The sequence below is a fragment of the Meles meles genome, chromosome 10, assembly GCF_922984935.1.
Source record: "Meles meles chromosome 10, mMelMel3.1 paternal haplotype, whole genome shotgun sequence".
Classification (NCBI taxonomy): domain Eukaryota; kingdom Metazoa; phylum Chordata; class Mammalia; order Carnivora; family Mustelidae; genus Meles; species Meles meles.
The window spans coordinates 11,678,756-11,696,019 of NC_060075.1; the positions used below are offsets into that span (position 1 = coordinate 11,678,756).

Consider the following 17,264-nt stretch of genomic DNA (forward strand, 5'->3'; position numbering starts at 1 on the left):
CTGAGTTCTCTCACAGTCCATATCCACTCTAGAAAACCTTAAATCCAACTTGGGACCATGGAGATTCTATAATCCTCCCCATTTTGTAATTCCAGCCCAATCTCCTTCTCCAGCCTCCATCCCATAATCTACATAATCCAGAACCAACACTGCTTGCTAATAACTCTTAGGTCTCCTCTGACCCTGAGAAATCCCAGTGTCAGCTATATTCTGGGCAGTTGCGTATGGCTAAGACAGCTGCGATGGGCCCCCACCAGTATATGTAACAAAGATCGTGGCAGCAAAGGAAGAAGGGTGTTCAGCTCTGTTTGCCTTGGGAGGGGGTGAGGAGTGCTGTAAAGGGCCAAGAAAATGAGAATATGTGAACTTCAGAAGATTATCTGGAAAAAGAGATGTCAGGCACACATCAGCAATAAATATGAGCATTTATTTGGCACCTGAAGGCAATATAAAATCCTGGCAGTGGGAAATGGAAAGGTTCTATCACCTAAATACTTCCATATGATACTGATCCGAGAGCAGGACTCAGCAAAAGTCTCCAAAGCCCCCGGCTCACACAACAAGTATTTACTGAGCACCTGAACTACTACAGGCTGAGCACTGCGCCAGGGATCTTGGGAGATGCGGAAGATGGTGTCTGACACATGACATCTGTCTTCACGAGCTAGTACTCTCAGTGGATAAAACAAAACACATGGAAAAACCTAGAGTATAAATACTAAACTGTGTATATTGTTCAAGGGAAATTTTGTCCAGAAGTAGGATTCTAGCCAGGATTGCTTTCTTTCTTCACCCAAAAACATTTATTGAAGACCTACCATGTGCCAGGTGCTGGGTATATACTGGTGAACAAAAGAAACAGAGACAAGGTTTCTATCCTCAGGGAGCTTACAATCCAGTAGGGGAAACAGAAATGACCAAGTGAAGCAAGCAAAAACGTAATTATAAATTGCGCTAAGTGCAATGAAGGAATTAAACAGGGCACAGTAATAAAGAAACATGGAAGATTATTTAGACAGAATGACCCAAGAAGGCCTCCACGAGAATGTGGCATTTAAGCCAAGACTTGTGAGGAATGGAGCTCAGCAGACCCCAGAAAAGTGTCTGTGATGGTCCAGGGCAGGAAAGACCTCAGCATGTTTGAGAAACTGAGGATGGCGCTGGGACAGTCACTTAGAAGGAAATCAGCCTTTAATGAGGTTCAAGGGGAAGGCAGGAGCCATACAGGCCAAGGTTAGGAGTTTGGACATTACTTCAGGTGTAATAGAAATCTTAGCAGGGGAGTGAGATGATCAGATTTATATTTAAAAACCCCAAACCAAAATATAGAGATCAGACTGGAGGGACAAGAGAAGTCCCTGAAGAACAGGGAAAACAGGACACATGGCACAGATAAAGAAGGTTTGTAGGGGACGCAGCACGTACAGCAACAGCCTCTCTAAGATGGAGACCTGGGAGAAGGGAAAAGGGGCCATATAAAATCAAAGGGGATTTAATACTGAAACAGAAAGCAGGAACAAGCTACCACATTGTATCTGTGAGCAGCCCAATGATCCAATTAAGCAGTATATTACACAGATTTGGTGGCAGCAGTAAACAGGAGAAGGTGAAAGGCGAGAAACAGGAAGTAGGGAGATAATAACAAGGATTTTTTTTTAGAAAAAGACATTTCAGAGGAAGCAAAAGATAAGGTGACAGGTTAGAGTATGAGGAAGCATACCACCCTTAGCTGCCTCTGCTAACACTCTCTGCTGAGGTTCATCTCAGTAACAAGCTCAGAGAGAGAATCTCTGATTAAGAAAACTCTGGAACTTCCCTGAGCAAAGATCAAGGAGTTCCAGGTACCAGGGATCCTCAGTAGGACTCCTTGAGCCCAAAGGAGCCAACTGTGGAGCGGAGAACCCCAGCCTTCCACTGGGTGGCCTTGCGGTCCCGACCACACACGCGGAAGCAATGTGCCGCCAGTCCTGTGTGCCCTTTTGAGGCAAAATGAAAAATGTCTACTTTGCATCAGAACACTTTCCGAACTCTCAGTCTGGGGTAAATGGGGTGGACCTATGAAAGAAAAAAGAAAGACAGGGGACGGTCTCCGAAACGTCTTAGCTAATGTAATAAAAGCAATTACCCACGTGCTGTCTACCGAGGACCTGGGGGCAGAAGTGAACACAAACCGCGGGGAAACCCACACGCCCTCTCCCCATAAAGACACTGTGCTCCTAACATGCCCGCCAGGCTCCTCCACTGCAGCTGCCCGTCCGGCTGGAGCCCGCTCTGCAGGGAGGGAGCTGCCACAGGAGGGGCTGGCCTGCGGCCCCGCGCACCCGGGCGGAGAGGACCGGCTCCACAAGCCCTGGAGATTCCCAGTCCCTGAGGGGGAAGAGACAGCGCGCACCGGAAGAGGACAGGTGCCATCAGGCCTCCGCGCAGCAGGGCTGTGGGCACGGCGTCACGTGGGAGGGTGGCCGGGGAACAGGTAGAGGCGGCGGCACAGGGTGCTACAGTACTCGGACATCTCCTTGCAGCGGTGGAACTCCGTGCCGGGGGCGTAGCCCTCACGCTCCTTGATGAGCGCGTTCACCTGCGAAGACAGAAACCCCCCAGGCCCGCGTCTCAGCCTCTCGGCACCAGGGGCAGCTAGAGACGATGACAAACAGGGCGAGGCAGCAGGGCAGAACCTGAGCAGACACAGGCGGACGGAGATGACTGACCTTCACGAGCATGTCGGCCACATGCATGTCACAAGCCCGCTCGGAGAACACCTGCGTGAGGGCCTCAATATACCAGGAACCCCGTTTGGTGTTTCGCATGGCGGCGGTCCCTGCAACAAGGACGGTGCCAGCCACAGTGTGAAGGTCACAGCACGGCTTACGCGGCTGGGCGTCCCAAACTTGACTTCCCTGGCAGCCTGTACCCTCCCCACTCAGAGAGCCGGGGGCAAACGTCCACGTCTCTGGGACTTCCCTCTCGGAGCTCCAAATACCTCTGAGGCAGGCATAGCCACAGATCATGTCTGAGCGCGTGGGCAGTCGGGTCTTCAGCATTTCCTCTCTGCTGGCGTCACTCTCCTCGCACTCAGGGGATCCTGCGTGGTTCTTTCCGTCTCGCTGGTCCACCCCACGGTCCGTTTCATCTGTAGCAAAGGCAGACAATGCACAAAGACGTTACTTCCTCCCGTGGCTCCTGAGCCTGCCACAGGCAAGCCAGAGTTCCCTGCCACCTTGACTGGGAAGAGCCATTTCCAGCTGCTGCCTCCAATCTCCGGCTGATGAATTAAAAAAAAATAATCATTACTCCCATTCCTGCCCAGCTTCACGCACTCTGCGCAAGACGGAAACTGCCAATCAAACACTTCTTGTAATCAGAACTAAAAATCCTATGTCTTTATTTGTTCAATTAGCAATACACCTGGAAGTCACAGTGCTTTTTATGACAATACATAATTAAATACTGACAAATCAGTTTTATATATACATAGGAAAACCAAGTTAATAAGTGGATAATATGATGACTACATGCACGATGTATGAAAATCACCTCAAATCTATGTTTCAATAAAAAAATTTTTAAAAACCCCAAACGTGATCAAGTTTCTAAGTCTTTTGGTATTTTTAGGTTACTTACTCCTTATTAATTTCATAAGTCAAATTGTGGCAGGCATCCAAGATTTAAGAGAAATTTGTAAAAGGAAAAACTTAAAAATTGGGATAATTTGATTATTTTCTTCTATATGATTGAAAAAGAACACTTACTAAATTTTAGCAGTTTTCAACATACCTGGACTACATGTCAAACCTCCTGACCCAGGCCTTAACTATGCTCAGACATACTCGTTTTCGGATATTGCCGTTTTATTTTGGAGGTGGGTGGGATGCAGTCAGTAGGAAAAAGAGACAGGGAAGACACATAGCTCAACACACCAAAAATAAGAAAGCAGAGTCCTTTACAGTACTCCTACGCCAGGCAACACTTGAGAGCCCAAAAGGCGAGTGAAGCTTGAAGAATTACGGGGAATTGACCAGAATTCGCTGATCCCCAAAAAAGTTATTGAGCAACTGCCATGTGTCAGGCACTATTTTGCATTAAGCCCCAGGATGTAAAGATTCCTGCCCTTACAGACCTCACACTCCAGTTTCGGAGCCAGGCAACTGCAGCAAGGAGAGTAATTTTATAGACATCAGTTATATTAACTAACGAGTATGACAGTAGACAGGGGAGTTCAAATCTTCAAAGGTCATCTCTTGAAGGATTTCAATTTAGAGAGAAGATTCATATTAACCCCAGGAAAGAGCAATTCTCCCTATCCAGATCTGACACTGTACATATATCTCTGAACACAGTAAGAGAAAATGATCATAAATGTCTTTATTTCATTTTATTTGGCCAGTAATACCTCCTGAAGGCAACAGGCCAATCTAAATGTGTCCCTCAAGGAAAAGGAAAACTTTCTTTCTTGGCTTCAAGTCTCAGATCTATTAATCAATAAATGTTACTGCTTCTCCCAGTAACACAAAATCCCATCTATTTTCTGTGTGACTGCTACAGTTTTTGAGAAGATTAATTTTCATCCCTTTGTTCAATATTTATTAAGTGCTACCATGTATCAGGCAGTGCCCCGGGTCTGCGCATCCAGCCGGTGAATAAACAGTAAGTTCCTGCCCTCACAAACTCTTTCCTCACTGTCGCTCTCCATCATGGTAATCGTCCTGGAAAAGAATCCATCACATTATTTCTTGAGCTACCAAAAGCTCCACACCATCATCTGCTGAAGCCCCAAATCTCAGTTTGACTAAAGGTTTCTCTTCAGCGGATGTACTGCCTGCAGCCAGCCTCATCTTACTACACACCTACCGATGCCCCTTCTTTAAATTAGATCCAGACAGACTTCTGGCCCAGGACAACATTTTGGGGGAGGGTGGCTGTCCTTTCAGTCTTGGTGTGCTTGTCATCTTGTATCCCTGTCTCCTCTGAAAGGCCCTACTGACTACTCCATCCATGGATGGACTGTGAGCCAGGTGCAAAATAAGCCCTTCATACATATTATTCCATTCAATTATCACAACAACATTATGAAGTAAGTCTGATTACTACCTACAGTTTATATGGAGGAAATTAAGGTGGAGGGACATCAAGGAACTTCTCTAACTTGATATAACTGATTAAAAGTGGTTAGAGCTTTTAATTATTATGGTTTCCCTCTAGGAGAAGAAGTATGCCAGCATGTCTTCGGAGCATAGCCTCGGTGTCCCGGCTCTTCGAGGTTAGGAGACTGCATGCGAGAAAGAAGAGGAATGGAAGCAGCTCAAGGATGAGCGAGAACCACAGCCCGGCTTGGGCTTCTGCGCTCCTGGCCTGCACGCTACAGGGATGAAGCAGAGAAGAGGCAACGACGGAGTGCAGATGAGAAGAGAAGAGGGGAAGAGGCCGGAGAAAAGAAAAGAGGAAGGGTATGAAGGGAGAGACAGAAAGAGACAGACGCTCCTTAACTGCAATGGGTAACAAAAACAAGCACGCCAGGGTTAATAGCACAGAAGAAGTGAGAGTTCTCCGGGAAGAAGGCAAAGGCACTGATAAAGAGAGTCCTGAGAAGAGGAGACGGCGGTGCACAGAGAGCTGACCAACCTGAGAGCCGTGGGCTGCCCAAGTCCCAGCACACCCCATGCATTGGGAGACACTTACAGAGCAAGAGAGGCGGTGGCAGCAGTGAACAGAAGGAGGTGCCCAAGGGATCCAATAGCACCTGAGAGGAGCAAACAGGAGAGTGAGAGCTGGTGGGAGGCTGCCCAGGAGCCACCACCCAGGTGCTGACCTGCCAGGGCACTCACCTCCACGGCAGGCCTGGATGAAGAACATTTTCGGCTTGTTCTGTAGGTTTGGGCAGCTGGCGTTGTCAAAGAGCCGAAAAACCTCTTGAAGCTGCCAGAAAGACAGAAAAGAGAAGAGAGGTTAAGTAGACCGCAGGCCTTTCTGGGTCCCCCATGTACTACGGCAACCGTTACGAGAGAGACAGGTAGGCAGGAGGGGAAGTCATCGAGCATGACCAGCTGTCGCCACAAGATGACACACACCTGAAGCAGTCTGCCATCCACACCATAGATGCCTCCCTCCACACCGTGAGAGAGAAGCGCCACAATGCAGGAGTCGGTGACACGGTGGGCAGGTAACTGGGCAAAGTTCTGAAGTTTCTCTTGCATTTCCTGGAGGAAAAGCACATTTTAGTGTTGTTCACTGCAGTCAGCACCAACAGAATCTTTCTTTGGTTTCTGAAACCCTAACCCTAAGCTGTTTATTACCGTGGTCAATGAAAAGAGAAGTCAGACACCCTAGGAAAGGCTAAAAAAGGCTGCGGACTTATCAGAAAGATGCATGACTTCAGATACAGAATTCTGGATATTATCTCACAGAATCCAGACTCACTGAGATATGTCAAGAGCTCCTGGACTAAACCAAGATACTAATAAAGCTAATTAAGTGCTAGTTAACTTTCTCCACTCCCCAGTCATCAATCTGATCCCTTTCTAAGAGCAAAGGCTCTCTATATAAATATAAATGGCATAAGGGGGACCACCAGGTGAGCTGGGAATGAGTAAAACACCTATCCAGCCATAAGGAAATAAATTGTTCTGACAAAGGGCTAATGGAATCATGATAATAGAGAATGACAGTACTTCCGTGCTGCTTTCGGCCCCAGATTTTACATTCCCCGGGACCCGACAGTATCTGGGTAAAATGCGCCATGCGTGGAAGAGCACACCATCTGGAGAATTCTGCGCAGGACCATGGCTACATACATGGGCCACAGGATCAGAAAGACTTGGGTTTGAGCCCTGGGTTCACAAACTGAAACGAGTTCAGTTTTTTGGCCCCTCAAATCTCTAATATTCATTTTGTAAGAAGATAACGAAGAGTAAATGTTCTCCAATTTCATAAAAAGATTAAGTGAAATACTATGTAGAAAGGACTTATAACAATGTCTGGCACATATTGCATTATTCTGCCATTCGGCCATTATTACAGTGTACATCTCTAACACAGAGTAGCAATGTTATCTTTTCAGAAACCTACTACCGGTCCATCTTTAGTCCAACTTAAGACTCTTCTTTACGGTGTACCAGGTTGCCATACACAAGTATCACTCTGCGTTAAGCAACTGGCCCATCCACGGAAAGTTACACCAAATAGTAAATAATCCAATACAAACTGTTAAACCTATGCCTCCTCTACGACTCAAGAAGTCTGAGTGGTTTCTCCTATTTGAGACCAGAAGAGAGAAAACAATTTCATTTTACTATGAATTTTAGTGAACTACAATGAGTATAATGATAGCAAACTAGGGAGGACAGTTACAGCATAACCTTACTTAACAGTTATCAGGTACAGCTCCCAATAAAAAGCACACTTGTGTGTTCTGGAAACTTGCAAGAAATGCAAAATTTTGGGTCGCAGCAAACTATTTTAATAAGCCCGCCAGGTGACTTTGACATGCTGAAGTCTGAGAACTGTCTGTTTGGAATACTTCTGTTTGCAGGTAACAGAGACAACTGTATAGAAGACTTCCAAGTCTTCTTGATTGAAAAGTATGTACATTTTCTGGGTCAAGAGAAGCCAATCATAATACTGGAAATCTTAAGATAACAAAAAGATATCCAAACTCATTTATTTCAGGAATATATAATCTCAATAGACTACAGAAGTATGAATGTTCTTCTGGAGTTGACCATAATAGAATCCTTATTTTTAAAGATTTTCTTTATTTATTTGGAATTTTAACAGAGTAGTTGATGCTAATTTTGCTGGAAGAAGGCAATAAAAACATGTTTGGCATCTACTCATGAGCATTTTGAACTTAAGTGAGACTTAGATCAGTAAACAGAAGACAACAAAGCCCAAGTAAGAACACACACACTCAGTAACAGAATTTAACAGTACTAAACTGGTTAACTGGGGGTTATCCACTTGGGGGGAAATTTTCCAAAAGTAGCACAGCTTAAAAGAGAATCTCTAGATTTCTTTTTTTTTTTTAAGATTTATTTATTTGACAGACAGAGATCACAAGTAGGCAGAGAGAGAGGAAGGGGAGCAGGCTCTCTGCTGAGCAGAGAGCTCGATGTGGGGCTCAATCCCAGGACCCTGGGATCATGACCTGAGCCAAAGGCAGAGGCTTTAACCCACTGAGCCACCCAGGCGCCCCTCTAGATTTATTTCTGATAAAATTATAGTATTTCTAAAAATAGCAAGGTTCTTAACTCTTGTCTGTGTTTTTGACTGGAGGTTGGGGGACACAAGGGAATAAACTATAAACCCTCTGAGATGATATGCAAAATTTGATGGCTAGCTGCATTTTCCAGGGATGGCCCAGAGTGCAGCCTTACAGTTTCAACGCAGTCTGTAACCCAGATGCAAGTTAAAAATCAATACCACATGGTAAAAGGAAATTTGCCACTTAAAATGTATCTCATTTCCTAGCACAGGATAAACTGTAATTCTAGAACTAGTAGCCTCAGGAGGGAGGCATGGCGACAGAAGACTTTGATGACAAAGAGAAAATCTGAAAACCCACACAAGCGGTGAGAATACCAGTGCGCTGTCCAGCACTGTCAAGTGAGAGGGTTAGCTAAGACTATACTACTTTGAATTTTTAAATGCAATTATTTCTGAAGTCAAAAGGTATAATGGGAGGGGGAGAGGATCTTAATATTTTTGGTTCTCTTTGGCTCATCCAATAATCAGATGGTAAAAGAGTTGAGTCTCTTGAGAAGTCCTATCACAAAGAAAGTACTCTGTGCAGACGCCCAAATTATCATACCCATTGTAACTACTTGGTTTTAACTGTATCTCGGAGTTTGGCCACTGTTGGAAACTGACTTTGCAATGTCCTCCTCACATTTCTGAACCTCCAAAGCTGAGGACGAGGCTGCACAGGGAGGGTTCCATCCCAAGATTCAGTCCTATGCTTTTTGCTCTTATTACTCTACGCTCCTCAAAGATCTCATACTCTCATCATTCAAGGTATTTCTCCTACACACGTAATGCCCAAATTTACATTTTTGGTCCTGACATCTCTTGAGAACTCTCAATTCCTCACTTAATTTTTCTGCCTTCTTCCATATGCAATCATTTAACCACCAAGCTCTTATAGTACAATTATGCCATTGTGCTATTTTCCATACCTATTATTTCCCTCTTGTTCCACTATTTTGTCCAGGCTCCCAACATCTTGTATTGGCATTATATCAACTCCACACTGGATTCCCTGCCACTGGTCTCTACTTTGTTCTTTTCAATGGTGCCCTGAATCATCACTGTGAGTGTATCAACTTTCTGTTAAAAGAATTACTAATGTTTTTCTCTTACTTTTCTTTTCTTAATATTTTATTTATTTACTTGACAGAGAAAGACAGCAAGAGAGAGAACACAAGTAGGGGGAGAGGGAGAGTGAGAAGCAAGAATCCCTGCAGAGCAGGGAGCCCGATGCAGGGCTTGATCCCAGGACCCTGGGATCATGACCTGAGCCAAAGGCAGACGCATAACAACTGAGACACCCATGTGCCCCTTCTAATGTTTTTCTAAAACATGGAAGTTCAAGGCCATGGCATTCTGATCCCAATCTTATTCTTGGCACTCCTTTGTCCTAGGCATTTGGTTTACCCATTAGGTCCCTAATATCACACACACATTTCCTATCTGTAGGCCAGTCTCCCTGCCTAGGACTCCTTCACCACTCCTCTGTGCTTGAGTAGCTTCTTTCAAGTCCTGCTCAAGTCTCACACCCTTCATTTATCCTTCTGACCAGATCTACCCAGGTGGATTGTTTCATTCTCTTAACTACTGTAGAAGACACTGTCTACTCTTGCTTGGTTCTTCAGAATATAAGGGTAAGTACTTCTACTTTTGCTGATGTCAAGACTCCCTCATCTAACTGAGGTCCTATGAATTTAAGATTCACACTTTAAAAAAGTTTTAGTATAGCAAACATAGTCCCCCCACCATTATAAAGTGCTCAAAATTAATTAATTTTTAAAGTAAGCTCTATGTCCAACATGGGGCTTGAACTCACAACCCAACATCAAGAGTCACATGCTCTTACACAATCATTCTCATGGAAGATAGCTAAGATACAGAAATAAAAATCACAGACAATGCTGAAGACAAAACTGATTCCCTATCTCAACAAATCGAAGTGAATGTCCTAGAAACTTTGATTTTACCACTGAAATTCCCAAAGGCAAGTTTAGGAAAGTGCTATTATTCTGGAATCAAAATAAGGAATTAGGGGTGGGGGTGGATGGGTGAGGTGATGGGGATTTGGGAGTGCATTTACCATGATGAGCACCGAGTAATGTACAGAAGCGCTGAATTACTATACTATATACATGAAACTGTTTTAACACTGTATAACACTGTGTAACTAACTGGAATTAAAATTAAAACTTTAAAGAAGAGGAAAGGGATGGAAATGGAAAAAAATGGATAATTAGTATCTATTTACTAATAGGCTACTATCAACTTCAGAACAGAAATACCTAAAGGTAACTAAATCAGCAGTATAGCTCAGTAATTGAGGGTTAACAGGGAATAATGAAAACGCTTGTGATTTGTAGGAATCCAGTTTAGAAGTAATCTCCCCTAAGATCTGTCTTGTGGTCACACAACTGGTAAGAGGAATTTCTCCACATTAACTCATTAAACTGCCACGGACAGTTCTAGCAAACTTTCATTTGCAAGAATGTCATCTGCCAACGTAATAACTGATCAATAACTAGACTTGTAAGCGACAATGTCAAACCAAGAAGTAAATGTCCTGTGTTGTCCCGGTTTATAAATATCTTTCCTGACTGGTTGGGTGAATCTCAGGGTCTCCTCACATCTCGAGTGACTGGGAATTGAGTCTATGAATATATGAGAGTAACAACCCCATCTGGGACCAGTATTATCCAGGGAGAGCCCAGTGACTCTGAGAAGTTAACACTGAAGCAGCTCACTGGCCCTAATTCTTTTTTTTTAAACTAGGTTGCAAGGTAAGACAGAACAGAATGAGTAAAAAGGTAGAGAAAAGAAAGTGACCTGAGTAAGCCCTGTCCAGCAGGCAGAGGAGCAGAGGATGTGCCTGGCCCCAGAGCTGCTCAGCTCTCTACCGTACACATTAGATGTACCTGTGCAGTCTGGTCAAGTAGAACATGGACTTTGTAGCCTAAGAGCTTGAAGAGGGTGACCAGAGTGCTGTGGTCCACATCCCCTCCGGAGCGAAATTCCAGGTCTTTCTCTCCAGTGAAGCGCACATTGCTCAGCACCAGCGCCAGTCCGCGAGGCCGAGACTGCAACCTATAGGCCTGGGGGAAAGAGGAGCCAATTAGAGCTTCTTATGGATAGAAACCGTTTCCCCAACTGAATGAGACATTTCAAGAAAACAAAGCCATCATATTCTTGTTAACCCCACCAAGTCAATATAGAGAAGTGCTCAGAGAAGATAACCAATCAGCACGGACTTTCTGACTAACAAAGCAGGAAGGGGTGTATGTGTAAACTAAGTTCAAGTGCCCAGGAAGGGTGTCTCATTTCCCAACTTTTCTTCTTGCATTCTGTAGGACTCACCAGCTGGTAGTGTGTCTGATAAAACTCGGGAGTGCAAGGCTTCACCTGAAGGCAGGGAGGACCATCTCCGTTGTCTAGGGAGTGCTCCACAGTATCTGTGGCACAGAGAGCCGAAAAACTAGTGTACCATCTATGTGTCAATCAATCCCAGGACTTCATTATAACCTAAGGCACCCTGCTGAACTGGGGTTTAAAAATTACTGGTCTTGCTCATTCCCCTGTTAGAAGCTCCATGAGGCCAGAGACCCTGTCTGCTTTTGCTCACCACTGGATCCTCTGCACTGAGCCCACTCACAGTAGGTGCTTAACCCACTGAATGACTGAATGGGGTATCTGATAAAAGCCTTGTTCTAATCACTAGGATACTCAGTCAGCAGGCTAGTGGCCCATAATGTAGTCTTTTCTCATCCTAAAGTAACAGCCTTAAGGAGCCGGGCCAGTCATGTGTTGGAATTTCCTACTTGTACCAGTTGCTCCAAGGACCAAATGCCATAAAAAAAAAATCATCTGTGATGGAGGGGAAGCAAGGCCCAGCCAATCCCCCAACTAAACTCTGCTGCTAGTCCCTAATAAACTCGCCAAGGAGACTGTTCCCAGTATGAATGAAAATAGGTATCATGCTAGGGCAAAGTCAGATATCAGTGAAGAAAAAAGTCAATCTGTGGGATGTGTTATCTCATTGATTCTCACCTGGAGACAGGCGGAGCTGCTTGTGAGGGGGACAGGACTCACACATCGGGAAGGGGAGACTCAAGTCGTAGTCACAGCTCAACTGTAAGAAATGAGGACCCACCATGCCAGGCCTTAGGGAGATTGTCCAGTTTGAACAAAACCATAATCTAGTCTACCCCACCCTGTCTCAAAAATTCCTTTTCCACCAAACTAACCCTTCTCAACACACCACCACAAGTCTAGGGCTCCGTACCGGCGGGAGTGCATGCTGAAGACCAGAGAGGGTTGTGAGCAAGAGATCCTCCAGGTGACCCTGCTTGGTCTCCCTCAGGGCCACACAGAAGGCATCAAAAGCGTGAGGACCCCTCTTGGGCAGCAAGTTGAGAAGTTCCACATTTTGGCTGAAACTGCCCACTTTGGCCTAAGATAAAAGAATATAACATAAAATCATATTTACTTATTCAGCTGTAATTCTATTTCTCCGGATGACCTTCCTAGTAATCTCAAGAACTCTTTTACAGAAGAAATATATGTATGGGGGCAGTCTTTCCTAATATTTTAAAATTATATATCTTTTCTGAAAAGGCTTTAGGGTAGAAGGGCATTTTCATTTCCTTAGTAAGGTTCTATATCCTTGCCACACTTCGTCGTGTTCTGTTCCCCCTCCTACGACCAGTTTACTGATCTGGCGTTTCTCTTTTGCTTCCCAATACCTGAATGTGCTCCCTCATTTCCAAGGTGATGATGTCCCTCTCCAGGAGGTGCTCCAACAGTTCACTCAACAACAGCTGTTTGGCTAGCACCACTCGGTTCTTTTTCAGTGCTTCCTGGTGGTCAGGATGCATGCCGCACACTCCCAATATCCTGCAGATAAAAGGCAGAGGGAAAGGCCATCAAGTACAAGATTTGACACAGAAGAGTGGAGTGGAAAGGGAGTGGCAGGAAGAATAAAAAGAATGGGACTTATGATAACCAATATTAGGCATATTTTATTGAATCTGTTTCAAATCAAAGTAGTATTAAGCGGTAACACACTAATCATGAAGAAATAATGTATAATTTTTTATGGAGTATGTTCCACGGAGACCATCTTCTGAGGTGAACAGTCTGTCTAGGGGAGGGAAATATCTACCTTGACAAAAATACAAACAAAAGAAGGACTACTCCTCTGTCGGACAGACCAAGAGATTATTCCAGGCCGTTGAAGGTTCTGCCACAAGGGAAAAAGTGGTTCCGAGAAAGGGGCGAAAAGAGGGTAATGGGGAGCAGCCTCTGGGAGTGACAGTTCTGACAAGAAGGCTCAGGGTCCCAAAGGTGGTGGCAATGTAGCAAAGGTCAGACACATTCTGTGTGAAGAACATGAGAAAATCACAGAGGCCATGGAAAAGTTAAAGTCTGGAATGACTTTCAATGAAGTGGCCACACATTATAGTGAAGATAAAGCCAGGCAAGGGTGCCACCTGGGCTGGATGACCAGAGGTTCCACGGTGGGACCATTTCAAGAAGCAGCATTTGCCTTGCCTGTAAGAGGGCTGGTTAAGCCTGTGTTTACAGACCCTCCGGTTAAGACAAAATTTGGGTATCATACTACAATGGTGAAGGGAGAAAATAAAATTGTATGAGAGACCAAAAAAAAAAGAGAGAGAGAGATTATCTCAGAAAACCTGTCACATTATTTATCTAGGCTGCTAAAAATACTATGAGTTGAGATGATCCTGTGAGGAATAAAATAATTTGATACAATGGCCAAAGCTCAAGCCAATGGCTGGCTTTAATGGGAAGTAAATGAGACAGGCTGACACACACACATCACTCTCTAGCCCACTTCTACCAATTATACCTGCGGTCTTTAGAACTCAAGTTCCTGTGACAAAATGACACTAGAAATGATCAGAATCCTGCAATTGAGAACTGAGTAAGTGGCAAGTATGACAGAAAGTCACAGGAGATAAACACCCATGACAAACACAATGAACATAGCTTGAGATCACCTGAAAGAGTTAAAGCATAAAGGCTAAATTGTTTTGGTAATTTATTAGGGGTGTCTTTATTTCAAGGGTTCTTTGGTTTTGTTATTGGTTTGGAAAGATAATCAGCTTCTGTTTATGAATTTTAAAAATTCCATTTCCAACACATTATCATCTCTGTGCCTAGTTTATCTAAATGCACAGCTCCCCAGCTTGCCTAGTTAGTTTCCAAAAACATGACAACAGTAAGGGCCTGATGGCAGTGAGAAAGGGATGAGATAACATCTACAGTTCATAACTTAAAACCTATTTAAAAATGCATATGGATTTCAAAGATGTTAAAATATGTATGGGTGGGGGGAAACGGGCATCTTAGAAATTACTTAGATACCATGCATTTCTAGGATGTACTTGGCTTGACTCCAGGTTAGAGATTTATTGAGGAGGGAAAAGGCGGAGTCCTGAAACTGCTAAGAGAGATCCAACACGGTGGCATGTGGGATCCTGAGTCAGAGAAGTTATAAAACATTCCCAAGGCTGGAAGCAGCTAACTAGGGTTAAATCTGGGATTTGGGACAATGATGTTTGAAACTCCATTTTAACTTCAGGTTTCTAGTCTATAGAAATACTCTGTGACCCCAAACCTTCAGTAGAAGCCTGTTAAGATACATCTAGAGAAATTAAAAAAAAAAAAAAAATCACCTTAGAAAACACCAAAGCAGTAACAATGACAGGATATATGAAACTCTGGTAAAAACGTTATTAGGCCAACAACTGGATGCTGGTTATTTCCTCGGGATATGGAACACTGGTGAGGCAGGTCTACTCAAGTTTCTTCTCTTAATTTACTAGCAGCGTTTTCTCCTTAAAACTTTCTCCGCCCTTGGTTTCCTGAATACTATTCTCTCCAGTTCCTCTCTCTGCCTTCTATGTTCCTGTTCCTTCAGAAGATCTTTAACTGGCCCTTAACTGCTGACATTCCATTAGGAACCCCCTCAAAGAACCTCTCCCTATTCACTCTCATCCATATACAGAATTCACTGACTGACTCCCAGTTCTTGACTCTTTGAAGATCTAGACTTAAATTTTCAGTCAGAAACTCATTAAGTTTAATCTGAAGCCATTATCCATTCTCCACACACCTGCTCCTCCCTGCACTCCATTTTAGGGTGAAAGTCTTTCAAATATGGACTTTTCCCAAAGTAACCATGATCACCCAGAACTTCAGGGCACAGGTGGAAGGGGAGGAAGGAGAGGAGAAAACAACACAAAGGGAATTCTTAAGTCTTGATTCTGTCTTTCTGCAGGTTCTGGCTCCAAAGTCCTGAACTGATCCTCTGGGTCTGGACCGCGAGTCATTAAAATGTTATCCAGGGTGATGCCTGCCATGAAATCAAACAACTGGGGCAGAGGCGGAGACACACTCGAGTCTCGCAACCACCTTGTCCTTTCGAAGTACTCAAACCTCAAAGCCTGTGTCGACTGCTTTGAAGACCTCATCGTTACACGCAAAGCAATACGTGTCATGATATACTCAATCCAAGTCAAATGCACATCGGGCAGTATCCCGAGGTTTGCAGGTCTCGTCCGTTTTTAAGGGGACAGAATAAAGTTTGTCATAAAAGAATAAGGGGAGGGGCACCTGGGTGGCTCTGTGGGTTAAAGCCTCTGCCTTCGGCTCAGGTCATGATCCCAGCGTCCTCGGATCGAGCCCCGCATCCGGCTCTCTGCTCAGTGGAGAGCCTGCTTCCCTTCCTCTATCTCTCTGCCTGCCTCTCTGCCTACTGGTGATCTCTGTCTGTCAAATAAATGAATAAAATCTTAAAAAAAAAAAAAAAGAATAAGGGGAAAGAAAGGATGGAGAATCTTTCAGAGAAGCCGAGATTTGGCAGAACTGGAGAGCTCCTCCTGTTCAGAGCCCCCATGGGTTGGACAAAGCAGGCTGGGGCGGTCGGCTCACGAGGGACAAGGCCGACGGGAGGCCGACGCTTGCGCGCCCCTCGGGGGCTCAAACCGGCCTCCCACCCTTGGCAGCAAGGGCGGACACGGCTGCTTCCAGGGATTCCAGGGGCTGGGAACACCGGGCCATGACCCGCACTCCCCTCCCTCGGCCCCATAAAGGACCTCTGCGACCCTCCCTCACTCACCGGCGCCCTCTGTCAGCGGCCATAAGCGCCTTTCGCTGTAGGGCAGGCCGAGAGCCCGTGCTCGGCGCCGCCATTTACCGCTTTTCCCGGGCTGTGTGCGAACCGCCCACAATCCAAACAAACCGAAAGCCCTGGCGCCCTCTGCATCCCTCCCCAGTCCAGCAGCGCACACCGCGCCTGCGCATTGCTTCTCCTAGCTCCACCCCTACGCGAGGCCTGCCCCGCCCATCCCGTTGCCGGTGCGCGCGCAGGCACGGAGCTCTCGCGCTGGACGTGCCGTCCAATGGGATGAGAGAGCGCCCTCGGCGGAAAGGGAAGGGGCGGGGCTAACGCGGAGACGCTCCGTCCTACGCGGGAATGCGATTGGTCATTGGTTCCCGCGGAAATCACGGCTGGCTCTCCGGTGCCTCCCACCTTGCCTCACCCGCCTATTGGAAGCACTTTACCGAGATGGATTTGGCCAGACTTTTGATTTTATTGAAGTTGAACTATTAGGGCTAGGGTAAGGAGGAGATGGAGAGCTCTAGAAGGCGTTGTGAGATGCCGCACAGTGGGTGAATGACGAAGTGGGGAGCGCACCGCTGAGGAGGCAGCTCCCAGTGGCTAAAACCTACATCACAGCCCCAGCACGATTCCAGAAGATCTGGTGTTCTGTTGGGATCCGAGGAAGCCGGACCGGGGGCTGGGGTAAAACCCTGTGGTCAGAACGCAGGGGTGAGGCTTAACGGCTAGACACCGTGCGGGTGGCTCCAGCGCTTCACAGGCGATCCAAGAGGGAACCTTAGATCCCCCGCCACCCCTCGCCAGTCTCCCGTTTTTTCCTTTCTCAGCCTCATCCACCCATCTCAAAATCGGAAGCCTCTCCCGCTGGGGCAATTTACTCCACTGC

The 17,264-nt window shown here is 45.6% G+C and overlaps 1 protein-coding gene across 2 annotated transcripts; it reads right to left on the reverse strand.

Moving 5' to 3' along the window:
* Positions 1-413: 413 nt before the first annotated feature.
* On the reverse strand, positions 414-16,523 carry CASP2 (caspase 2). 2 transcript variants are annotated; one of them, XM_046021352.1, is made up of 11 exons: positions 16,376-16,523; positions 12,975-13,125; positions 12,515-12,682; positions 12,280-12,361; positions 11,590-11,684; positions 11,151-11,327; positions 6,066-6,194; positions 5,823-5,913; positions 2,981-3,130; positions 2,709-2,818; positions 414-2,578 (listed from the first exon to the last, which is right to left on the reverse strand). In XM_046021352.1, exons 1-11 carry the CDS (start codon positions 16,447-16,449, stop codon positions 2,447-2,449), a joined length of 1,359 nt encoding a protein of 452 aa, XP_045877308.1. In that variant the 5' UTR covers positions 16,450-16,523; the 3' UTR covers positions 414-2,446. The 2 variants fall into 2 exon arrangements, with proteins under 2 accessions (XP_045877308.1, XP_045877309.1); XM_046021353.1 differs by lacking the exons at positions 414-2,578; positions 2,709-2,818; positions 2,981-3,130 and adding an exon at positions 5,673-5,737.
* Between the last annotated feature and the right edge of the window lie 741 nt (positions 16,524-17,264).

Excerpts from the sequence above, each read along its gene's own strand:
- CASP2 (XM_046021352.1), bottom strand. The coding sequence starts at position 16,449 with ATGGCGGCGCCGAGCACGGGCTCTCGGCCTGCCCTACAGCGAAAGGCG. Across the intron at positions 12,683-12,974 it reads AAATGAGGGAGCACATTCAG|GCCAAAGTGGGCAGTTTCAG; the intron begins GTATTGGGAAGC and ends CTTTTATCTTAG. Across the intron at positions 3,131-5,822 it reads CATCCAGGCCTGCCGTGGAG|ATGAAACGGACCGTGGGGTG; the intron begins GTGAGTGCCCTG and ends CCTTTGCTACAG.